This window comes from Hyperoodon ampullatus, assembly GCF_949752795.1.
Source record: "Hyperoodon ampullatus genome assembly, chromosome: 3".
In the NCBI taxonomy this organism is placed as follows: domain Eukaryota; kingdom Metazoa; phylum Chordata; class Mammalia; order Artiodactyla; family Ziphiidae; genus Hyperoodon; species Hyperoodon ampullatus.
The window spans coordinates 33,366,428-33,391,990 of NC_136916.1; the positions used below are offsets into that span (position 1 = coordinate 33,366,428).

General features: G+C 45.2%; 1 protein-coding gene across 3 annotated transcripts in view; it reads left to right on the forward strand.

Annotated features, from left to right (window-relative positions):
- ARNT2 (aryl hydrocarbon receptor nuclear translocator 2) overlaps positions 1–25,563 on the forward strand; it is a gene marked incomplete at both ends in the record, with an annotated part of 188,741 nt that overhangs the window by 93,484 nt on the left and 69,694 nt on the right. For all 3 annotated transcript variants that reach the window (XM_079699491.1, XM_079699492.1, XM_079699493.1), the window contains 3 exons: positions 11,137–11,239; positions 14,110–14,175; positions 14,517–14,602. In XM_079699491.1, the coding sequence (XP_079555617.1) occupies positions 11,137–11,239; positions 14,110–14,175; positions 14,517–14,602 (255 nt within the window). The remainder of the gene's footprint in view (positions 1–11,136; positions 11,240–14,109; positions 14,176–14,516; positions 14,603–25,563) is intronic.

Below are 25,563 nucleotides of genomic sequence, written 5' to 3' on the forward strand. Positions count from 1 at the left end.
AGCCACAAGCTGGCAACAATCCCCTGCAGATGGCTGACCTCTTGTCCCCCTGACTGCCCATCTGCTTCCGTTTGGTGGGTGCTGTCTTATTATCTGCTGAGGGATATGGCCTTCCAGTTCCCCTGAGCAATCGCTGCTGTGACAAGCACAGACTCTAGTTCAGATCATGACTCCCCACTCCCCAGTGATGAGACCCATCTTGGCTGAATTATTCAGTATCTCTGGGCTTCAGTTTCCCCATGGGAACAATCCAACCTACCCAGGGGCTAGCAAGGAGGGGGTGTTGTTGTGAGTTTCTGTCCAGGGTGCCAGGAATAAAGGGCTGCATTGTTTATAGAGAATTAAAAAACAATAACAAAGCCTACTAAAAGTTAATCTGCTTTTTATTGTCACCCTGTACCAGCAGTTCTCGGCAATATCAGTGATAAAACATTTCTCCCCTCTGAGGCTGGTGACTCCCAATGCCCTTTTTCCTTCTCCCCACTCTACCTCGGTACACCACTCTGACCTCATTCCTGGGGTTGTGATGTAGATCAAACAAATAGAAACATAGAAACATAGAAAATGTTTAATAATATTTTTTGATAATAACTGGCCCTTCATAAAATCCTCTAAAAATGAATCCCTTGTCTTTCCTTTTGTTTCAGAGACCAGAGATTGTTGTATTGGTCTGGGCTATTTGGTTGCAAGTAACAGAAATTAAAATCGAACTACTTTAGGCATTAAAGAGGGAACTTATTGGCATCAATGATTTGAACACTGCAAAGGAACTCTTTCACTGGTTTATGTCTTCACTGCTTTCTTAGAGTCAGCTTCATTGTCTTAGATCCAATTCTCCATGAAGCTGGAATCATGGCTGCTGAAAAAGCTGTGCTCAGATTCCTAAAGAAAAAGGGGAGAGGTAGAAATGGGCACATTTTGCCTATGGAGGATTCTGATTGGCCTGGCTGGACCATGTCCTAGTCTTGGGGCCAGTCACTATGGACGGAGGAGGAGTGAGGGCCAGTGATCGGTCCAGCTTGTGTCAGGTTGCCCAGCCTTCACCCATTCACTGTGGGCACAGGGTGGACGAGGTGCTATGACTGGCCTAGCTTGTGTCAGGTACCCAACACTCAACCAATCACTACATCCCAGGAGATGGGATCTTATAAGATGGCAGCTTCTTGTTTGACTTCCATAATAAAGGACTAGCACAAGGTAACCAACAAGGTCCTACCGTATAGCACAGGGAACTCTACCCAATATTCTGTGATAACCTACATGAGAAAAGAATCTAAAAAAGAATAAGTGTATGCATATGTATAGCTGAATCACTTTGCTCTACACCTGAAACTAACACAACAACATTGTAAATCAACTATACTTCAATAAAATTAAAATATTTTTTTTAAAAAAGGAATAACCCAAGAACATTGTGATGGGGGGAGGTTCTGGGTGGATAGAGGAGCAGTTGTCCTTAGCAACTCTACTGCCCATTCAGAGACCCCCGCTTCTGGTTTGAGAAGAAAATAGCTTGGCTACAGCTTCAGAATTGGTATATTTGTATCCTTAGTTGTGTCCAAACACCTGCCAGAGATAAGGAAAAATGAGGAAAATGTACCCACCCTCGGTAGCAGAAGACCCATTCTCTCCCAGGCTCAGTAGCTGTAGCTCATGCTCTGGAGTTTGTTCTGGAACAGGCCTCGTGCACTCAGCTTAGGTTCCTCTGCTGTGGGGTATTTGTTCGTGTGTGCACAGCTGCTGGAATGGCTGGGCTCAGCCTTTTGAGAATGAGAACACAATGTCACTGGAACAGCAACCAAAGTCTCTTCTAGCCCCTGGGCTCCCATTTCAGGGGCCACACATTTTTGGAAGGACATCAAATATTGTCCATCATGGAGCTGTCGCTTTGCTTTTGTTGCTAATCATTTTCTCTTGTTTTCCTCCTTTTCAAACCAAGATAAGATGTTTCCAGTTTTCTTAAGGATTCTTTTGATGAAATAATTCTAATTTATATTTGTATTTCTTTTATAGCCTGGGGAGCTGTTTTATGAGCACAAAGCCTTCTTTTGTGATCTTATCCAAGACAAACTTCTGATTCTTCTTTTATCAAAAAGTTACTACTGACCAAAATAATACTTAAAAATCAGCTTACTGAAAACAATTATAGAAGGGTCCTCTGCCCATAGATAAAGGTGCTCTGTTGTTGGACTCTTTATAATCATTCTTCTTCTAAAGTAGGAGTCAGCAAAATGTTTTTTGTAAAGGGCCAGATAATAAATATTTTTGGCTTTGTGAGCTATATAGTCTCTTTCACAACTACTCATTCTACTGTCGTAGCATGGAGGTAGCCATGGGCAGTACATAAGTGTATGGCCATGGCTGTGTTCCAATAAATATTTAAAAACCAGAGAGTGAGCCAGCTTTGGGTCATAGGTCAGAGTTTGCCAACTCCTGTTCTGAAGCATCTTATGCTTTTTCACTGTCTTTTAAAAAGTATAGTTAAAACCCAGGATGTGTCATAATTCTTCTTTCTATTTCATGGAGCAGAAACACTGAATATTGGTCCATGTGTTAACTGCAGGGTTCACTAGGACCTGGTATGGAGAGCCTTAAGAAAATTTTTTTCATTTGATGCAGTAATTCCATTTTCAGGAATCTGTCCTAAGCTGATATGGCTATTTTTTTCTCTGTAGTTATTTACCACAGCATTATTTGCCATGTAAAAAACCTGGGAACAACTTAAGGTCCCATGGTAAATTGTCTACTCAAAATAGTATCACAGAGCCTTTCAAATAATATTTATGATTAAATCCTTATGAGTTTATGTCATAATATAAAGTGGAAAAATATATACCATGAAACCTCATTTAATTAAAAGAAAAGAGCAGGCATGCATAGAAAAAGATTGACAGGAAATACACTTAAGTATTAATAGTTTTTTCTCTAGAGAGGAAGATTATCTGAGTTTTTTACTGCGTGTGTGTGTGTGTGTGTGTGTGTTTGATGTTTCTAAAAAGACCACTTTAGTTCTAGAATTTTAAAGAAGTATTTTAAGGGGAAAAGTAGTTCTTCAACCTTTTAGCCTGAGAGAGTGTAGTATGCATTATTCTAGAATCTTCCTTAGAGAAGCCAAGAGGCAGGGGCTGGGTTGACTCTAGGAGAGTCTCTCAGACCTGTGCTCTGTAGTCCAGGACAGTCATCTTAGGGCTCACAGAGTGGCTGCCTGGAGCCTGCCAGTCATTTATACGCTAATTCTTGAAGGGGGTTATTGAGCTCTTATGTGTAAGTCTTCGAATCCCCACAGAACCTTCAAAGTAGGCAGGTCTGACCCTGCTTTCCAGTTAAACGGACTGAGACAGAGAGAAAGGAAGTGACCTGCTCATCTCCCACAATTGCACCTGCAGGATCTGTGTCTCCTGCCCTTCCCAGCCTTTCTCTTTGAAACAGCATACTTCAGGTTTGGGATGTGTTATTAACTCGCTGATGGTTCTCCTTTGTACATCAAATTTAGAAAAAATATCTGCTTCCACAGCTGCTGGTTGCGTTGGAAGATTTCTGGGGCTTCTTTGGAAAAGTGGGCCATTGTGTAACGTGAGACCTGCCTGCTCTGGTGACCGGCTGGATGCCAGTGCTCAGAGAGAAGCTCGTGGCTTCTGTACTGAAAGAAGGAAGAGCTGATGGGTTGGGAGGCTTTGGGCACTGGACTGGCTGAATTCAAAGAACTGGTGAAGTGGGAGGGCCAGAGTGAAAGGACTAGCGGGTGTGAAATGTGTGGTGCAGATGGGGATGTTTGAATGTAAAATCTCCAAGTGAGCAGTTGTAGATGCCTGTGAGTTCCAGAATACGGTGGTGGGCGTGGAGTCTGCCATGGAGTGGGGGGAACATACTCAGAGTTGAGGAGGGCAAGTACTGAGGCAGGGATGTTAGGTGAGTCCTCCACATGGATGCTGAATCCATCCATGGTGACAGCAGGTCTTGGGGTAAAGAGAAGGACTATGAGTGATGTGCTAACATCTAAAAATGAAAGAGGAGGGCTTCCCTGGTGGCGCAGTGGTTAAGAGTCCGCCTGTCGATGCAGGGGAAACGGGTTCATGCCCCGGTCCGGGAAGATCCCACATGCCGTGGAGTGGCTGGGCCTGTGAGCCATGGCCGCTGAGCCTGCGCGTCCGGAGCCTGTGCTCCGCAACGGGAGAGGCCACAGCAGTGAGAGGACCGCGTACCAAAAAAAAAAAAAAAAAAAATTAAAATAATTAAAATAAAAATGAAAGAGGAGCAGTGACCCGGAGGTTTGAAGACTACAGAGAACGGGGGGAAAGGGATAGTTAAGGAGTTTAGGACTGACATGTACACACTGCTATATTTAAAATGGATAACCAACAACGACCTACTGTATAGCACAGGGAACTCTGCTCAATATTATGTAACAACCTAAATGGGAAAAGAATTTGAAAAAGAATAGATACATGTATATGTATAACTGAATCCCTTTGCTGTACACCTGAAACTAACACAACATTGTTAATCAACTATACTCCAATATAAAATAAAAAGTTTTTAAAAACTACTGTAAAAAAAAAAAAAAAGAGGGCTTGCAGGTGAACGAGGCTGACATGGTGAATCTGGAAGGAGCCTGGGGTCATATGAGGGGAGTGCTGGTTTGGAAGGGCTCTGGGGGCCCAGGAAGATGGCAGACCTACCTCTGACCCCGTAGCATATGGGACATGAGAGAACAAGTCTCTTCTCCAGAAGAAATGCTGCCAGGGAAGCAAGCAGATCAGGCTGGACTGTTAAGTCAGGGGGGCTGGGGAATGGCCTTCAGCTTCTGAAAGGAGCTGAGGATATAGGCGTTTGTTTATTTCAGAGTGCGTGTTCCAGATGGCACCCAGAGGAGATGAGGGAGGAGGGGAACGGGGGGCTTGGCTCGTCGTGGTTGAAGAGGAGAGAGTAGAGAGAGGTGACCAGGGTGGCGGGAGTTCAGGCACCAGCCAAAGGAAAGCAGGATGGGATTCACGGTGAGACCAGCCAGTGACAGGATCACAAAGCAGGGAGTCCTCCTGACCCAGTGGATGAGGTTGGGGGTCAGGGGAGATTCTGGAAGGGGTCAGCTTTGGCCTGGTTGATTGTGTTTCTAGGGACCCACTGGGAACCAGTCCTAGAAATCCAGACCCATGGTTCTAAGCAGACCAAGGTTTCTGTGGGTCAGGAAAGAAGGTTAAGAGCAGTATAAACAGCAGCTGTGTCTCCATGCTTGCTTCTCTTCTGGGGAGCCCCGTTGTAAGTAAACTCGACACCCAGTTGCCATGGGATGGAGCGTGATTCTCAGTCCATTACACTGGGACTCACTGCCCAGAGCCCGGGGGTTGGCCCCCTACCTTCATACATCTATCTCCCCTGCTATTAAATTTGTCACAAATCCAATTTCCATAAGCCTTTCAGGACCACACCTACTGCATAAAGTAGGCATGGTTTCCATTTCCAAGGAGCCTGGAGAGGGGGTTCGTTGTGCCTGAGGAAATTGGAGACGCACACGGAGAAATAAACGCTGAAGCTGTTGCCCCTCAGGGTCAGGACAGCAGACCATGGAAATGTGTTTTTTCATTTCCTCATGTTCCAGGGCTCATGTGCTTCGCAGCTGTGATTTATTTTCACAGCACACTCTGGAATTTGACAGACTCTCATGCTGGCCTGCTTCACAGCTGAAATCATTTGCCATTTGGTAGATGATGAAGCAAGTGACAATTTCCACTAAAACAGCCCTAAAAAGAAGACGTCTATGAGTGAGACAGACAGGTGTCAAACACAGGCAGATGGCCCCAGGGCCTCCTTCGCGTGGGATGGTGCCAGAGCTCCCAGCAGACAGAGAGCCCGGGAGACGGGCTTGAACTCTGGGGTGCACCTCCTGCTTAAAGATGCGTGGCTCTGTAGTGGGCATGATGGTAATTACCGGTGTTTGGAGGCCTGCTCACCCCACACCCTACAGAGCCCTGGTCCACGTGGGGAGCTGGGGAGCGAAGGCTGCAGTGTCCCAGCTGCTGCTGCAGGTGCTGGGGAAAGAGAGTTGACGCCCCTTCCGAGACCCTGCGTGCCGCCCCTGCTCCCTCCCCTCCGCTGGAAGCAGTGGGAGTCACTTGGGTGGGGGGAGGGTGCCTTCTTCAAGGACCTTTGGATTTCAAGTGATAGAAACCCATTCAACCCATTCAGCAAAGGTGTGGCTCTCTGACCACTTTCTTACTCTGACTTTATTTTGTTCCTAGCGCTTATTTCCTCCCGACACACACTCTCTCCTCCCTTCCCTTCTTCTGTTCTTTGGTTTTTGCTGTCTGTTCACGCACTGGAATATAATGGCCTTTGCCTGTTTAGCTTTTTGTGCTTATATTGGTGCCGACATATTGTAGGTGTTTAATAAATATGTATTAAATGATGACAAGATGACACCTTGGGTAGATTGTGACAATAAATAGGAGTTAGTCAGGCAAAGGGAAGGGAGGTCCCAAGGCAGCTGCAGGGAAGGCCCAGAGCTGAGAGGTGAGAGCCGCCCCTGGGGACCCATGATGAGTCATTGTATGCCAGGGAGGGAGCTGAGCGGTGGTGGGTGACTGGTCCGCAGGAGGGGGTGACAAGTAGAGTGAGGTGAGCAGAGACCAGATCTTGGGGGACTTTTTAATGCCATGCGGCATGCGGCATGCGGGATCTTAGTACCGATCAGAGATTGAACCCACGCCCCCTGCAGTGGAAACGCAGAGTCTTAACCACTGGACTGCCAGGGAAGTCCCATTGGGGGACCTTTGATACTGGGCTACAGGACTTGGATTTTATTGGGAATCCATCGCGGGGAGCATGAAGGGTTTTCAAGGAGGAGTGTGACAGGATCATTTGTTTGAAGTCTGCTGGGAAACTCACACTTACTGCTTTCCTTCTGTGTGCAGATCACTTGTGTGTGTGTTGTGTCACAATGATCCTGAAAGTGAGGTCCTACTCCTCCGTTTTGCAGGAATAAGACTGTGGACTAGAGAAGCTAAGTGCTGGGGGTCACACAAGGCATAGAACCATTGTCATTTTTGTGTTTTAAGTAAGGACTTCCGGTAGCTGTGCAGAAGCCTGATTGAAGGGGGCAAGGCTGTTGCAGCACTCCATCCAGGGGAACAGCGAGGGCAGATCTAAGTAGTAGCAGTGCAGATGGACGTGCATAGACCAAGGGGTACAGGAGGGAATGTTGACAGAATGTCAGTAATTGACCAGACGTTGGAGTGAGTTTTTCATATTCACTATTTAATAAGCAGTTATAGAGCACCTTCTGTGAGCCATGCTCACTTTATAGTATTAACCCATTTAATCCTCGCAACAACCATCCGAGCAAAGTGCTATTATTATCCTCGTTTTACAGATGAAGAAGCTGAAGCACAGAGATGTTAGGTAACTTGCCCAGGGTCACACAGTAAGTGAAGGAGGCAGGATTTAAAGCTAGGTCCACGCTCTTAGCTGTTCGATTTCTAGATTGAGCAACTGAGTCGCGGTCGTGCCAATGACCAAGGTAGGGAGCTATGGAAAAGGCAGCTCTGGATGCTTTGGACAGGAGGACGGATTTGGTTTTGGACCTGTGGAGTATAAGGTGTCTGAGATGCCCAAGAGACCGTTGGACACAGAGGAGCTTCCCAGAGGTCTGGCTGGAGATGACGTCTGGGTGTCATCGGCATGTAGGGAGTAGTGGAGCCAAAACATTACTAGAGGGTCCTGGGGAGAGTGAGAGAGAAAAGGACCGACGCCCCCACACCCCAGGAGTGCCAGGCTGGGCTGAGGAGGAAGAGCCACCACAAGGGCTGAGAACCAGCAAAGGAGAAGCAGGAGAAAGTGGTGTCCTGGGGTAAGAATGTTCCAAGGAGGAGGGACGGGTCAAGGTCAGGGATGAAAGCAAGAGCGACTGAATAGTGTGTGTTGAATGTGGCAACAAACAGGGACCCTGTGGTCTAGGCTGGAGCAGCCTTGTGAGCTGTAGAGAAGGCAGAGTGCGGGGGCCAAGCCATCAGGCGGAGCGGGGCGGGAGACAGTGCACGTGGACAGGACGCTCTGACTGCGGGGGTTAGGGGGAGGATGGGAACTTCAGAAGTTGGGGGACAGGACGGGAACTTCCAAGAAGGATTTTTTGTTTGTTCCCCACCCCACCCTGAGACACCCATGATGAAAGATACTTGATGATGTTTGAATACTGGAAGGAGCGGATGGTAGGGAGGGGAGAAGTTAGAAATAACTGGGTTGGGGGGCTCTGGCTAATGGAACAAAGCCCATTGTGGGTGGGGAGGATGCACTGAGATTCAGCATTTCTTCCTCTGAGATGAGAGCACAGCGGGTGATGGGTGCAGATGTGTGTGTGTTTTAACGCAGGGACAGGGAAACAAGGAGGTAACAATCCATTTATACTAGCGTGTTACTTAATGCCAATTGTGTTGAAAAGTCCTCTTATGGATGGGTAAAAACAACTCAGTTCGACTAGCAAGCGTATACAGTCGAGCCTCAGTATCCATGCGATTAGTTCCAGTACCCGCCACAGATGCCAAAGTCCACGGACGCTCGGGTCTCTTATATAAAACAGTGTAGTATTTGCATGTGGGATCTTAGTTCCCCGACCAGGGATCGAACCCACATCTCCTGCATTGGAAGCGTGGGGTCCTAACCACTGGGCTGCCACAGAAGTCCCCCTCCTGTATACTTTAAATCATCTCTAGATTACTTGTAACACTTATATGTAATAACAATATAAATCCTATGTAAATAGTTAATTCAAGTTTCGCTTTTTGGAAATTTCTGGAATTTTTTCCCCCAAATATTTCCCATCCATGGTTGGTTGAATCTGGGAATGCAGAACCCATGAAATACGGAGGGCTGATTGTACACTGAATCAGACACCATCAGTGGTGCTAGGACACCACATTTTGAACTTGATTCCTTTCTTCAAGGTACAGAGCTCAAGGTCAAGGAAAATGCACATGTAATTAAATCATTACAATACAATGTGGAAAGTGTTATAAATGTCTGTTTCTTCCACCAGCCACGGTGGTAGACATGATCTTGCACATAGTTGCATCCCCTGAGCCTCACAAGATGCCTGTCTCATGAAAAGCATTTGATAAATACTGAAGGAAGGAATGAGGGAGGAAGGGAGGGAGAGAGGGAGGAAGGGAGAAGAAGGAAGAAAAGGACATGAAGCTCTGCCTGAAGAACTTAGACAAGATCTCCCAGAGGTTGTGACATGCGGACTGGTGCTGAAGGATGAGTAGCAGCTCACCAGGATGACAGTTCACGTGGAACAGAGAGAGCATCTCTGGCAGAAAGGACCATATCTGCAAACGTGTGAGGGCACAAGGCACTTATAGATACGCCTGCCTGGTGAGTGCTTTGATGAGGCCACGGTCCAGAGCTGCTCTCTGTACTGCAGGGACGCCTCTAACCACATATGGTTACTAAGCATCCGAAACGGGGCCAGTCGGAATTGAGATATGCTCTACATGTAAAATACACACCAATTTCAAAGACTTAGTATGAGAAAATGTGAAATATCCCATTAGTAATTTTTGCAGGGATTACATGTTGAAAGGATAATGTTTTGGATATATTATTAAAAGTAATTTTACCTGCTTCTTTTCACGTTTTAAAAATGTTCCTGCTAGAACATTTAAAATTACATAGATGGCTCTTAGTATGTTTCTCTTGGACAGGGTACTAGGAAATGTAGGGGAAATGAGGTTGAGTGGCGGGCAGGGGCCAAATCATGAAGGACTCTGTAGGGACCTCCTGTAAGCAATGCAGTTTTTAAAAACTTTTTATTTTATATTGGAGTATAGTTGATTTACAATGTTGTGTTAGTTTCAGGTGTACAGCAAAGTGATTCAGTTATACATATACATATATCTATTCTTTTTCAGATTCTTTTCCCGTATAGGTTATTACAAGAGTATTGAGTAGAGTCCCCTGTGCTATACACACTCCTATATATAAAATAGATAATCAACAGGGACCTGCCATATAGCAATGCAGTTTTGTTTGTTTTTGTTTTGTTTTGTTTTGTTTTGTTTTTGCGGTACGCGGGCCTCTCACTGTTGTGGCCTCTCCCGTTGCGGAGCACAGGCTCCGGACACGCAGGCTCAGCAGCCATGGCCCACGGGCCTAGCCGCTCCGCGGCATGTGGGATCTTCCCGGACCGGGGCACGAACCCGTATCCCCTGCATCGGCAGGCGGATTCTCAACCACTGCGCCACCAGGGAAGCCCACTAGCAATGCAGTTTTAAGCCAAAGCGGGCACAGTCAGATGCGTGTTGTCTAGACAGCTGTCAGCCGTGTGAAAGGTGGACCGAGGAGAGAGGATGCTGGGGGTTGGAAGTGAGTCAGTCTCCCTCGAGGAATGATGAGCCAGATGAGATGGACCGACTGAGTGTGCGGGAGGCAGGGGAGAGGAAGGTAAGATGACATCTAGAATTCTGGCTTCAATTGCTGTTGGATGGAGATGCTTTTGCGGGTATCTGGGGAGAAGTGGGTGACGCTGCCTTCGAGGTATACAGTCACCTGCTGGTGGTCTAGATCTTGTTGCTGGAGGTGTAGACGTAGGGTCATTAGGATAGAGGTGATCATGAAAACCTCGGAGTGGATAAAATCGCATAGAGGATGCATAGAACAAGAAGAGAAGATGGCTGAGGTTGGAGCCCCTGGGGGATGAAGGGGCGGACACGAGGAGAGTGGAGAGTGCTTGTCACAAGCCAAGGGGAGGGGGGCTTTTTGAGAATCACTGTGCCGTTGAGTAAAGTTCTGCAAAGCAGCCAGATGAGTCAAAGAGAGAACGCGTTTTGGATTTAGCAATAAGAAAGTTGCTGGTGACCTTGGTGAATGCTGTTTCCATGAAGTAGTGGGGGAGAAAGCCGAATTGGAGGGACTGGTGGTGATGGAATTGAACAATGCAGAGACAGCAAGTGTGGACCACTCTTTGAAGAAAACAAGGCATTTGAATTGTGTGGATTTCATTGCTTAAAGAATGTTGGGAATTCCAAGAAACAAACGATTTGCGATTTGCCCCGTGTGTTTGCATTTGTAGAGCTCTCCCTGCACCTGCACGCCCCCCCAATCAAAGGCAGAGACTTATGCAAATGTCCTTTTCTCTCTCTCTCTCAGGCCGGATCTTGGACCTGAAGACAGGGACGGTCAAGAAAGAAGGACAGCAGTCATCCATGAGGATGTGCATGGGCTCCCGGAGGTCCTTCATCTGCAGGATGAGGTCTGTTTGGGGGAACAGTGGGCTGGGCTCTGATGGGGTTGCTCCCTTCTCACCTCCGCTGAGAGTCCTGATGGGCTGTAAGGTCACACCTTCACTCTGGTGATGTCATCTCCTGACTGCAGCGTGTAAGCCTCCTCCTTCTTGGTCTGTCTCACCTGTAAATGGAGAAGATAGGTCGACAGTTGGACATATAATTCAGGAATTCACAGGAGAGTTTGGGGCTGAAGACATAGAGTCAGGGATTGACGACAGTGAGGTGTATCTAAAGCCCCGAGACCACATGAGATCACCTGGGAAATGAGTGTTGCTAGAGAAGAGGTCAGAGCTCTGAGCTCAGGCCACCCCTGCACCAGGGAGGCAAGGAAGAACCGGCAGAGACTGAGAAGGAGCAGCTGGGCAGATGGCAGGGAACAAGAGAGGGAGAAGGGGCTTCCCTGGTGGCGCAGCGGTTGAGAGTCCACCTGCCGATGCAGGGGACACGGGTTCGTGCCCTGGTCCGGGAAGATCCCACATGCCGTGGAGCGGCTGGGCCCGTGAGCCATGGCCGCTGAGCCTGCGCGTCCGGAGCCTGTGCTCCGCAATGGGAGAGGCCACAACAGTGAGAGGCCCGCGTACTGCAAAAAAAAAAAGAGAGAGAGGGAGAAGGAAGTTTCCAGGAGGAAGGCATGGTCCACTGCCAGATGCTGCTGCTGATTCCCAGATACGGGGACTGAGGATCCATCACTGGCCCCCAGGGGGAGAAACAGCGGCAGCTGGAGCTGCAGGCAGGTGAACGAGGCGGGCGTCCTCCTCTCCTCCAGGAAAGAAGTCAGTCCCCGCTGGCTCGGGCACATGGTCTCCCAGGCTCTTCTTGTGCACTTTTCCCGACAAGTCCACCCAAGTCCACACCGATCCTGATTCAGCTCCAGCGCCTCCTGCCCTCTCCGACCTCCTCCCCGCCCCTGCCAAGCTTCCCGATGCTCCGATCTCAGGGCCGGGCACAGTGGAGCTGCTCACTACCGTCACCTTCCTCCAGTGGTTTGCTTCTGGGACGGGGACTTACCACTTGAGCATCTGTTGGGAACTATGAAGTTACAGACAATCAATGTTTAAAACAAGTCTATATTTTCACTAATTCAAAGTCACCTTTTAAAGCAACTCTACTTCTTAAACGAAAACTGTTCATCTACAGGCTAGGCCATCTCAGATCACAGGTTGCCTGTGTTGAGGGGAGACCTGCCTCTCTAACCTCTAGCTGAGTCCGGAGAACCAGCAGAGGACTTGAGTATGGCTGTCCTTTCCTCCCAGTCGGCTCCTCTCCAGGCTGAGCATTTGGAATGCTTCCAGAAGACACGGATGGAATCCCCTTCACCGCCTGCCTCAGGTCATAAGGCCGTGTTGGAGTGACAATACACGAGCATCTCCTTGTGATTTAGCACTGAGTCTGCGCAGACTGCCTTCCCTCTGTTCAGCCTACAGGGGGAAGCTGGGGGGCTCGACTCACATGCATTAGTGTCCAACCAGGAACAGAATGCCGTCAGGTAATGTAGTCCAACACAGCAAGGGCTTTCCGCAGTGCTTTGGCCAATAGGGTAAATGCCCATCCTAGCTTGATGGACATTCAGTCTAGCACCAGCAATGTGAATTCTTAATTGCACCATCTAAGCAGCTGCCTTGTGAATGAATTTATTGGAAGCATCAAGTTCACCATTCCTGAGTAGCCTCCAATGCCATTATCACTCCCGAATCGACCAGATTCAGGCGGTCCGCTCCCTGCCCTGGTGCCTCTCAAGACATGCTCTAGGTAGCTTTTCCCAGTGCCAGACCCACACTACCTGGATTTACCTGTAAGGTGAGCAGCACTGCCATCCGCTGAGAGCATGGCCTTCCCCTCCAAATCAGCTTAGTTTCAGGAAGACACTGGGCATCCCCAGGCAGCAATGTCTTAGATTGACACTGCTGTGAAAATACGCCTGTGCTGGCAGCCATCCCAGGTCTCAGAGTATATAATTGGACTCTTATCTTTGTTGTATTGAATACTGAGGCATCCAGGGCATTACCTGCTATGCAGTTGGGAAGTGGAAGCACATGTAAAGAGTGGACGTCCTGAGAGCACAGGTCAGAGGTTGGCCACAGTGCAGGCTTTGGACGTGCAGAGCCTGGATGCTGAGACAGTTATGGAGAAGGCAGAAAAGGTGCTACCAGAGTGGGCAGTGGGACGCCTCACATCCCCTGCCTCCCAGAGAAGGACCCCAGAAAGCCCTGATTCCAGACTCATCCCTCCCTGTCCCCACTCTGTCCTTTGCCATCCGTAGGCTTGCAGCTGTCTGCTTATTCCTAGTGCCAGAACATTGCAGGGGAGGAGGCAGTTTCCATACTGTGAAGCTAAAGCCTGAGAAGATGCTTCTGTTCATCAACTGGCAACATCTGTTTTGAGTTGATGCCTCTGCTCGGGCCTGGAGAGACGCTGTTGCTGTCATCACCCCCTTCCCTTGTTTCCTGAAAGCCACCAAGTTACACTGAAATGATCTGCAGGACGGAGCATGGCCAGGATCCTCCTGGTGTCTTTCTGGATGTCTGCGGCTCCTGGGCTGGGCCCTGAGACAATTTCCATGTGCAATGCAGAATGGCTCACGTGCCTCTTGCCTTCAGTGACAATCAAAATTCAATCAAAATTTTCTCTTTCTGACTTACTTCACTCTGTATGACACACTCTAGGTGCATCCACCTGACTACAAATAACAGGCATGCAACCCTGCCTCTGCACTTTGGAAGGAACTTGGCTACAGGGTGCTCGCATTAGATAAGGCCCATATACTTGCCTGCAGCACTGTGTGCTTTATAAACTTGCCTAGGTCTTCACTCACTCTAATATATTTATCAAATCTTAGGTGTGGAAATGCTCCTTTGGACCACCTTCCTCTAAACAGAATAACCACCATGAGGAAAAGGTTCAGGTCAGTAAGCCTTTCTGATGTATGTTTTGGGGCTATGCTGGTAGATAGCTTCAATGCACTAAGCTAAGGAGTAGCTGAACTTGAAGATGGGGCTTAGCCTTGGAGAGCACCAAGAGACCCGCACATCAGGGTTGCAGTGGTTGAGATGAGAAAGGGAGTTGGGTGGATTTATTTTGCACATTCAGACCATGTAGGAGGAGGGAAAACAGGATGGTGGGAAGTCAAGATTGAAAACACAAGGCCAACAGGAGAACCCAGTAACTTAGATGCCAAAAGAGTCATGGACATCCTTGCCTCACCCCCAGATGTCGAAAGCAAGCTCACAGAAGTTCTTTCTCTAGGAATGGCCTTGGCCCTGTGAAAGAAGGAGAAGCCCAGTATGCTGTGGTCCACTGCACGGGCTACATCAAGGCTTGGCCTCCAGCAGGTAAGCAGAACCTGCATATTCATTCCCAGGGATCTCATGTTATTTCACCTCACCATGGTATCCTGTTAGAAATGCATTCTTTTTTTTTTAACATCTTTATTGGAGTATAATTGCTTTACATTGTTGTGTTAGTTTCTGCTGTATAACAAAGTGAATCAGCTATATGCATACATATATTCCCACATCTCCTCCCTCTTGCATCTCCCTCCCACCCTCCTTATCCCACCCCTCTAGGTGGTCGCAAAGCACTGAGCTGATCTCCCTGTGCCACACAGCTGCCTCCCACTAGATATCTATTTTACATTTGGTAGTGTATATATGTCAGTGCTACTCTTTCACTTCGTCCCAGCTTACCCTTTCCCCTCACCGTGTCCTCAAATCCATTCTCTACGTCTGTGTCTTTATTCCCGTCCTGCCCCAAGGTTCATCAGAACCATTTTTTTTTAGATTCCATATATGTGTGTTAGCATATGGTATTTGTTTTTCTCTTTCTGACTTACTTCACTCTGTATGACACACTCTAGGTGCATCCACCTAACTACAAATAACTCAATTTCATTTCTTTTCATGGCTGAGTAATATTCCACTGCATATATGTGCCACATCTTTATCCATTCATCTGTCGATGGACACTTACGTTGCTTCCATGTCCTGGGTATTGTAAATAGTGCTGCAATGAACACTGTGCTACATGACTCTTATTGGTTTTTTTTTTTTTAATGTTTATTTATTTATTTATTTATTTATTTATTTTCTTATTAGTCATCCATTTTATACACATCAGAGTATATATGTCAATCCCAATCTCCCAATTCATCACACCACCACCCCCACCCCGTGCTGCTTTCTGCGCTTGGTGTCCATACGTTTTTTCTCTACTTCTGTGTCTCAATTTCTGCTCTGCAAACCGGTTCATCGGTTCCATTTTCTAGGTTCCACATATATGCGTTAATATACGCTATTTCTTTTTCTCTTTCTGACTTACTTCACTCTGTATGACAGTCTCTAGATGCATCCACGTCTCCACAAATGACCCAATTTTGTTTCTTTTTATGGCTGAGTAATATTCCATTGTATATATGTACCACATCTTGTTTATTCATTAGTCTGTCAATGGGCATTTAGGTTGCTTCCATGACCTGGCGATTGTAAATAGTGCTGCAATGAACATTGGGGTGCATGCGTCTTTCTGAATTATGGTTTTCTCTGGGTATATGCCCAGTAGTGGGGTTGCTGGGTCATATGGTAATTCTATTTTTAGTTCTTTAAGGAACCTCCATACTGTTCTCCATAGTGGCTGTATCAATTTACATTCCCACCAACAGTGCAAGAGGGTTCCCTTTTCTCCACACCCTCTCCAGCATTTATTGTTTGTAGAATTTTTGATGATGGCCATTCTGACCAGTGTGAGGTGATACCTCATTGTAGTTTTGATTTGCATTTCTCTAATGATTAGTAATGTTGCGCATCTTTTCATGTGTTTGTTGGCAATCTGTATGTCTTCTTTGGAGAAATGTTTATTTAGGTCTTCTGCCCATTTTTGGATTGGGTTGTTTGTTTTTTTGATATTGAGTTGCATAAGCTGCTTGTATATTTTGGAGATTAATCCTTTGTCAGTTGCTTCGTTTGCAAATATTTTCTCCCATTCTGAGGGTTGTCTTTTCATCTTTTTTATGGTTTCCTTTGCTGTGCAAAAGTTTTGAAGTTTCATTAGGTCCCATTTGTTTATTTTTATTTCCATTTCTCTAGGAGGTGGGTCAAAAGGATCTTGCTGTGATGTATGTCATAGAGTGTTCTGCCTGTGTTTTCCTCTAAGAGTTTTATAGTGTCTGGCCTTACGTTTAGGTCTTTAATCCATTTTGAGTTTATTTTTATGTATGGTGTTAGGGAGTGTTCTAATTTCATTTACATGTAGCTATCCAGTTTTCCCAGCACCATTTATTGAAGAGGCTGTCTTTTCTCCATTGTATACTCTTGCCTCCTTTATCAAAGATAAGGTGACCATATGTGTGTGGGTTTATCTCTGGGCTTTCTATCCTGTTCCATTGATCTATATTTCTGTTTTTATGCCAGTACCATACTGTCTTGATTACTGTAGCTTTGTAGTATAGTCTGAAGTCAGGGAGCCTGATTACTCCAGCTCCGTTTTTCTTTCTCAAGATTGTTTTGGCTATTCAGGGTCTTTTGTGTTTCCATACACATTGTGAAATTTTTTGTTCTAGTTCTGTGAAAAATGCCATTGGTAATTTGATAGGGATTGCATTGAATCTGTAGATTGCTTTGTGTAGTATAGTCATTTTCACAATGTTGATTCTTCCAATCCAAGATCATAGTATATCTCTCCATCTGCTTGTATCATCTTTAATTTCTTTCATCAGTGTCTTATAGTTTACTGCATACAGGTCTTTTGTCTCCTTAGGTAGGTTTATTCCTAGGTATTTTATTCTTTTTGTTGCAATGGTAAATGGGAGTGTTTCTTTAATTTCTCTTTCAGATTTTTCATCATTAGTGTATAGGAATGCAAGAGATTTCTGTGTATTAATTTTGTATCCTGCCACTCTACCAAATTCATTGATTAGCTCTAGTAGTTTTCTGGTAGCATCTTTAGGATACTCTATGTATAGTATCGTGTCATCTGCAAACAGTGACAGTTTTACTTCTTTTCCGATTTGGATTCCTTTTATTTCTTTTTCTTCACTTGTTGCTGTGGTTAAAACTTCCAAAACGGTGTTGAGTAATAGTGGTGAGAGTGGGCAACCTTGTCTTGTTCCTGATCTTAGTCAGTTTTTCACCATTGAGAACAATGTTGGCTGTGGGTCTGTCATATATGACCTTTATTATGTTAAGGTAGGTTCCCTCCATGCCTACTTTCTGGAGAGTTTTTATCGTAAATGGGTGTTGAATTTGTCAAAAGCTTTTTCTGCATCTGTAGAGATTATCATATGGTTTTTATCCTTCAATTTGTTAATATGGTGTATCACATTGATTGATTTGCATATATTGAAGAATCCTTGCATTCCTGGGATAAACCCCACTTGATCATGGTGTATGGTCCTTTTAATGTGCTGTTGGATTCTGTTTGTTAGTATTTTGTTGAGGATTTTTGCATTTATGTTCATCAGAGATATTGGCCTGTAGTTTTCTTTTTTTGTGACATCTTTGTCTGGTTTTGGTATCAGGGTGATGGTGGCCTCGTAGAATGAGTTTGGGAGTGTTTCTCCCTCTGCTATATTTTGGAGGAGTTTGAGAAGGATAGGTGTTAGCTCTTCTCTAAATGTTTCATAGAATTCACCTGTGAAGCTGTCTGGTCCTGGGCTTTTCTTTGTTGGAAGATTTTTAATCACAGTTTTAATTTCAGTGCTTGCGATTGGTCTGTTTATATTTTCTATTTCTTCCTGGTTCAGTCTCGGAAGGTTGTGCTTTTCTAAGAATTTGTTCATTTCTTCCAGGTTGTCCGTTTTATTGGCATATAGTTGCTTGTAGTAATCTCTCATGATCCTTTGTATTTCTGCAGTGTCAGTTGTTACTTCTCCTTTTTCATTTCTAATTCTGTTGATTTGAGTCTTCTCCCTTTTTGTCTTGATGAGTCTGGCTAATGGTTTGTCAATTTTGTTTATCTTCTCAAAGAACCAGCTTTTAGTTTTATTGATCTTTGCTATTGTTTCTTTCATTTTCATTTATTTCTGATCTGATTTTTATGATTTCTTTCCTTCTACTGACTTTGTGGGGTTTTTGTTGTTCTTTCTCTAATTGCTTTAGGTGTAAGTTTAGGTTGTTTATTTGAGATTTTTCTTGTTTCTTGAGGTAGGATTGTATTGCTATAAACTTTCCTCTTAGAACTGCTTTTGCTGCATCCCATAGGTTTTGGGTCGTCATGTTTTTGTTGGCATTTGTTTCTAGGTATTTTCTGATTTCCTCTTTGATTTCTTCAGTGATCTCTTGGTTATTTAGTAGTGTATTGTTTAACCTACATGTGTTTGTATTTTTTACAGTTTTTTTCCTGTAATTGATATCTAGTCTCATAGTGTTGTGGTTAGAAAAGATACTTGACACGATTTCAGTTTTCTTAAATTTACCAAGGCTTGATTTGTGACCCAAGATATGGTCTATCCTGGAGAATGTTCCATGAGCACTTGAGAAGAAAGTGTATTCTGTTGTTTTTGGATGGAATGTCCTATAAATATCAATTAAGTCCGTCTTTTTAATGTATCATTTAAAGCTTGTGTTTCCTTATTTATTTTCATTTTGGATGATCTGCCCGTTGCTGAAAGTGGGGTGTTAAAGTCCCCTACTGTGATTGTGCTACTGTTGATTTCCCCTTTTATGGCTGTTAGCATTTGCCTTATGTATTGAGGTGCTCCTATGTTGGGTGCATAAATATTTACAATTGTTAGATCTTCTTGTTGGATTGATCCCTTGACCATTATGTAGTGTCCTTCTTTTTTTTTTCTTTTTTTTTTTTTGCGGTACACAGGCCTCTCACTGTTGTGGCCTCTCCCACTGCGGAGCGCAGGCTCTGGACACGCAGGCTCGGCGGCCATGGCTCACGGGCCCAGCCGCTCTGCGGCATGTGGGATCCTCCCGGACCGGGGCACAAACCCATGTCCCCTACATCGTCAAGCGGATTCTCAACCACTGTGCCACCAGGGAAGCCCTAGAAACCTCATTTTTTTTGTTTTTGGTTTTTTTTGCGGTACGCGGGCCTCTCACTGTTGTGGCCTCTCCCACTGCAGAGCACAGGCTCTGGACACGCAGGCTCGGCGGCCATGGCTCACGGGCCCAGCCGCTCCACGGCATGTGGGATCTTCCCGGACCGGGGCACGAACCTGTGTCCCCTGCATCGGCAGGCAGACTCTCAACCACTGCGCCACCAGGGAAGCCCGGTGTGGGGCTTTTTTTCTGGCTTCTTTCAAGATTTTTTCTCTTTGTTTTTGGTTTTCTGCAGTTTGAATATGACAGTGTAGTTTGTTTAGTTTGTTTGTGGTTTGTTTTTTTTTTCCATTATTTGTACTGGTTGGTATTTTCTGAGCTTCTTGAGCCTGTGGTTTGGGGTCTGTCATTAATTTTGGAAAATTATTAGACATTATATCTTTAAATAATCCCTTTGTTCCATTCTCTTTCTTCTCCTTTTGGTATTCTAATTACATGTATATGTTTTGAAATTGGACTACAGTTTAGGGGTATTCTGTTCTGGGTTTTTTATTCTTTTTTCTCTTTACATTTCAGTTTTGGAAATTTCAATTGACACATCTTCAAGCTTACTGATTCTTTCCTTGGCTATGTCCAGTCTACTGATGAGTCTATCAAAGGCATTCATTTCTGTTACAGTGGTTTTTTTTTTTTCCTAGCATTTCCCTTTGATTCTTTCTTAGAGTTTCAATCTCTCTGCTTACATGACCCAACTGTTCTTGATTTTGTCTACATCTTCCATTAGCACTTTGAATATATTAATCATAGTTATTTTAAATTCCCAGGCTAGTAATTTCAAAATCCATGTCATATCTGAGTCTGGTTCTGATGTTTAGTTGTCTCTTCAGGCTGTGTTTTTTTTTTTTTTTTTTGCTTTTTAGCATACCTTGTAAATCTTTGTTGATATCCAGACATGATGCATTAGGTAATAGGAACTGAGGTAATTAGGCCTTTAGTGTGAGGTTTTATGTTAATCTTGTGATGAGTTGGCAGTGTTTAATGTTTGAGATATATGTATATAAATATCTACAGGTAGATAGATATAGATTTATCAGTTTTATTTATATCTTATTTTTATATGTTTTTCTACTTAGACCATAATGCACAAAATTGTCAAGCCGTTGTTTGCCTAAAGGCTGGACTCGAGGACAGGGACTCAGAAGGCAACGATACCTTTACAAGTGTCCAGAGCCTGGACCTCAGCTTTGTAGATCCACTGTCAAGACAGTGCTGTCAAACCGATCAGATGCAGGGTTCTCAGCAAGAGTTCTCTGAAGCTGACATGTTAATCAGGTGCAATTTTGTGATGCCCTGGGGTTTCCTCGCCACTGGCATGGATGCCCATGTCCATTGTCCAGGGAATCTATGAGGTTTGGAAGTACTTGAGACAACAGGTTTGTACTGGAAGGTTGTCCAGTGAGAAGCAAATAAGAGCAAAAGGATGTGGGCAGCCTGGAGAGAGATTTCCAGCAGGGGCTCAGTTCACCGAGCACATGAGATGACCTCATATGTGCAATCTGCTGAGCAAGGCTCTCGGGCACCAGACATAGCCCATCCCTCAGGGAACGCAAAGATGTGTTAGTGGGGGACCAGCACGTGCACAGGTGACTTCAGGAGACAGTGGGCAGGCAGTCAGCCCTGGGACAGAGGAAGGGTCCCTAACGTGCCCTGGGGTCAGGAGAGGCTTCCTGGTCTCCTGAGACCCATTATATAGCCGCCCCAGTCCTGCCAAATGCAGCGTCTCGGGACAAGCGGGCCATCTCCTTCTTGATGCTTTCCTCATTTGAATTCATCATTCTCATTATACCAGGCCATTCTTCTTCCTGTTTCTGGCGTCAGAGTGCTCTTTTTCTACCACTTTATTTGAGCGCCAGGCCTACACATCACAGGAAATGCCACCATCGTGGTCAAACTAACCCACAGTGTCCTTGTGGATGAGCAGGAGAAAGGAGGCTGATGGCCGAGGTGTAGGCAGGTGACTGCATCCGGAGAGTCTGCCAGGAGGATTTGGGGCAAGCTTTTCTGGAGTCGCATGGAGTTCTGTACCCGAGGGTGCTGGAGGGTACAGGGTCACAGGGGCGGGAGGATTTGTTATGCATTTTCTCCGACGACCACCCCTGAAACTTTGCCACAGGAGAAACGGTTGAAGGAACCGGAAGTGTTTATCTTGGAGAAAGTGAGACATGACTTTTGTCTTCAAGTATTTAAGGGGCTGTCATATGAAGGAGGAATTAAGCTTATTTAGGATAGTTCCAGAAGGCACAAGGCAGATTTTAACTTAATAGGGAGATATGAGCAAAAGCTGTGAACAGGGTGTTAAATACATATACAAATATGAATACATACACACACTAAGCATCTGGAAAAAATTCAGCCTCCTGTTAATCAGAACCGCAAGTTAAAATAATTTTATACCATCTCCTCTTACCTATCAAATAGCAAAAAATTAAAAAGACAAAACACACAGTATTGGTAAGGTTTAGAAAAATGGACACTCTTATGTTCTGCTGATGGGAATGTAAATCAGTACAAACCTTCTGTAGAATAACTTGCGAGTATATATTAAATGCCTTAAAATGTGCATTCCTTAATATACAGGAATTGTACTTCTAAGAAGTTATTTTAGAGAATTGATCAGAGATGTGTGTGTGTTGTATGGTTACACATTATTTATAATTGTGAAAACCTTGAATTATTCTAAATTTCAAATTCTAAAATTCTAAATATCTAAATTTAAAGAATTGGCTAAAAATAGCATGAAACATCTACATGTTAGGCTACTAGACAACCATTAAACAGGCATGCTTTCAAAAGATATTTAAGAATGAAGCAAAGTGCTAAGAAGTGTTAAAAAGAAAGACAGGTTATGCAACGTAAACATCATGGTCCCAATTTTATTTTTAAATTATAAATGAATAGTGTATGTATTGAAAAATTGTACATAGAATATTAATCATTGTTATTTCTCTGTAGTAGATTATTGGTTACATTTTCTTCTCTATTCAGTCTTACATTTTCCAAAATTTTACATGACTTTCATAATCAGAGAAAATGACATTTTTAGGAAATCAAGCTGAATTTTCTAAACAGCATTTCAGACAATTGGATTGAGTGGTTTGCACTGAATTCAGAAATTGTGTCATTTTGTTTGTTTTTTGGCTTGGTTTTGTTGTTGTATTTAGTTGTTGTGTTTCTATAAAGATAGAGGTTCTAAAAAATAAGCTTGTATCCACACGTGATGATTATATCATGCCTCCAGGGTCCTGAGCTGATGTACCTTGTTCCATGGCTGTTAATACTCTGTTTCTTGATTGATAACTCCATTCTTTACACATATAACCCACTATCTTGCTCTTACATTTAGATCTCTCAAGACCAAGTACATGCTTCATTTTCTCAAGCAGTGCTTAGCACATAGAATGCATTTCACACAGACTGGATGGATGGATAGATGGATGGATGAAAGGAAGGAAGGAAAGAGTCTTGCCTAGACAAAAGAAATAATTGACCTAAGGGGACGGGTATTTGAAAGAATTTCTTGCCAGAATTTCCAAAGATATTTATAGAATCCACTTTGCCAGAAATCTTTTGAGAGGGTACAGACAGTCTTCTGGTCTAGATGAGGTGACTGAAAGGAGGTCATTGGCATGCTTGCCCTATAATAACGTCATGAAACTGGAGCATTGGAACAGCAACTCACTTGATGCTTGAGTGATGCCTCGTAAATGCCCACGAGGAATGCTGTCCCTGCTTGGTCACGGGCTTAAGCTCCTTAATTATAAACAATGACTTCGTTAGGAAATATGAAGATTCCTAAGCACCCACGGTGTGAACAATATCTACAGGCCATCTTGGAAATCTCTAAAGGTGAGCAGAAGCGGTACGCTTTGTGCAGCAAACAAGGGCCTCATAAGTAATTCTTTGACAACCCACTCGCAACACGTGTGCTTATTTCTGAACCAGTGAGTCCTGCACTCGAGGTTTTGCCTGGTGCCCGTGACTCCACGGTAAGCATAAACATTGCAAAAAATTCTGCTATATTCCAGAAGCCCTTTCTATTACACAATGGCCTTCCCAGGGCCTCACAGCATCTTATACTACGTAGGTTTCATTTAAACTATTTGGGTATGACTAAAGAAAAAACAGAGTTCCACAGTTGCTTTGTCTAACCCTCCAGTCTCAAGAACAAACGCTGTGTTCAACATAGTAAAGAAGGCATCACCATAGGTGCCGAAGAAAGCACCCACAATGGGTTGCATTTTACATTTTGTGAGGTATGTTCAGAGTCCAGGGGAAACTTTGAAATTCTGAAGATGTGAATTGTCTCCACCCCATTGTCATTGCCCCAGCATCTTGCATTTTGAAGACTGGAGTCCAGCTTTGAGCCAGAAGCCATTTCTGTAACGGAGACCTCTTTTCCAGTAACCATGATCTGATGTGCTTGGTTCATCACTGAGTCATCCACGGAAAATCTCTGATTAATTGGCAGTGTGTCTGCACAGGAGAGCCAAGGCCTGCCCGGGTGGAGGGAGTGCTTGACCAAGATCTGGTTACCTCCCCTTGGGACCATCCTGGTCAGGAAGAGGCTCGGTTCTCGGTGGCCTCGTGTGCTTTTTCATCAGTGAGGCTGATGCTCTACTTCGTTGTGCTGCTAGACTTTCAGTAAGCCTCGGCCACAGCATGCCAGAGGCCTGAAGTTATTTGGGGGTTTTAGCTAGAATCTGCAGTGGCCAGGCCTGTGTTGTCACTTTACCAGACACCTCAGCCCTGCCACGAGCTCATCGACAGCAGCCCTGTACTTCTTGCGGTTTGCTTGTTGAACATAGTGTGTTTGTTTTTTTCCTTCAAAAGCTGCTTGTCTGTATTGAAGACATCCACCCACGAGACAAAAGCTGGATCCCTGCTCTCTCCAACCCTCAGCCAGTTCTGTCCTGCCCGGGTTGCATATGCACATCAGGACTCAGTCTCCTGCTCAAGATCTCATTCTGATGTCCTGGTGAGACATCAGAGCCATGAATTTAGCTTGTGAGATGGAGAATAACGGTTGGCCACATCTCCCCTCCTCCTCGTTCTTAGGCAGGGCACAAGCCACACTTCCATTTCCTTCAGTGAATACTTTCTGATCACCTGCCATGGGCCAGGTACTTTGCTAGGTCCTGGGGATCCTAGGGTGAGTCTGACATAGTAAGCCCTTAAGGAGCTCACAGTGCAGTGGAGGAGACAGGTAGGCTTGCAGGTCATTGCAAAGCCCTGGATCAAGGGTCATAACAGAGGCACTCATAGGGGAAAGCATGTAGGAGGTAGATTCCATCTGCTGGGAATGTCAAGGTTGGCTTCTCACTCCTACACGCTATGGCCAAGCCTCACTGAAAGCCTAATAGGCAGAGAGTAACCTTTGAGCTGAAACATAAACATAAGGGAGAGATAGGAGTTTGCTAGTTGAAAAAGTGTTTTTAGGCAACAGAGTGGTGTGGATAGGGCAGAGGAGGTATACCGATGATCACAGTTTTCATTTGTGAGAGCCCACTATGTGCGGGTGCTGTGCAAAGTACTTTATGCACTTTGTGCCTCAGCGTTCGCGACAACCCTAATGAGGTCCAGGCATTGTTATTATCTCCATTCTGCAGAGGAGATGCTGGAGGATTAGCATAGAGACTTAATCAGCCCAGTTCACACAGTAAGTAGCAGAGGTGGGTAGTGACTCTAGGCCTTCCTGATACTCTGATGTGGGAGAGAGATGCTGTCTTGGGAACTGTGTATAATTCACTGTGGCTGGTATGGAGGATGGCTGGACAGATGGGTAGAGTCAGATCCTGTGGGCGAGGCCTTTTGTGCTAAGCCTGGGAGTTTGGACCCTTCTCTACTCTTTATGGAGAGTCACTGAAAGCCACTGAAGGTCTTTAAAGATCATTCTAGAAGTTGGAATGAAGTGAGAGGAAGGGAGGGATAGACCTGATGGCAGGGGGGCCCAGAGAGGACTAACCCAGGGAGAAATTGTGAGGCCTGAATGAAGGCAGTGGCTGTGCTGATGGAGAGGCACGTGGAGAGTGTACGGACAGGGGGAAAGTGTGAGCCCATGGGGAAAAGCAGGCCGCAGGCTGGGGCCGTGCTGGGCACATGGCTGGTGGGTGGCGAGGCTGGGATTCGGTCCCAAGGAGACCGACTCCAGGGACCTCCCTGGCGGTCCAGTGGTTAGGACTCTGCGTTTCCAGCACAGGGCGTGCGGGTTTGATCCCTGGTCGGGGAACTAGGATCCCCCATGCCGCACAGCA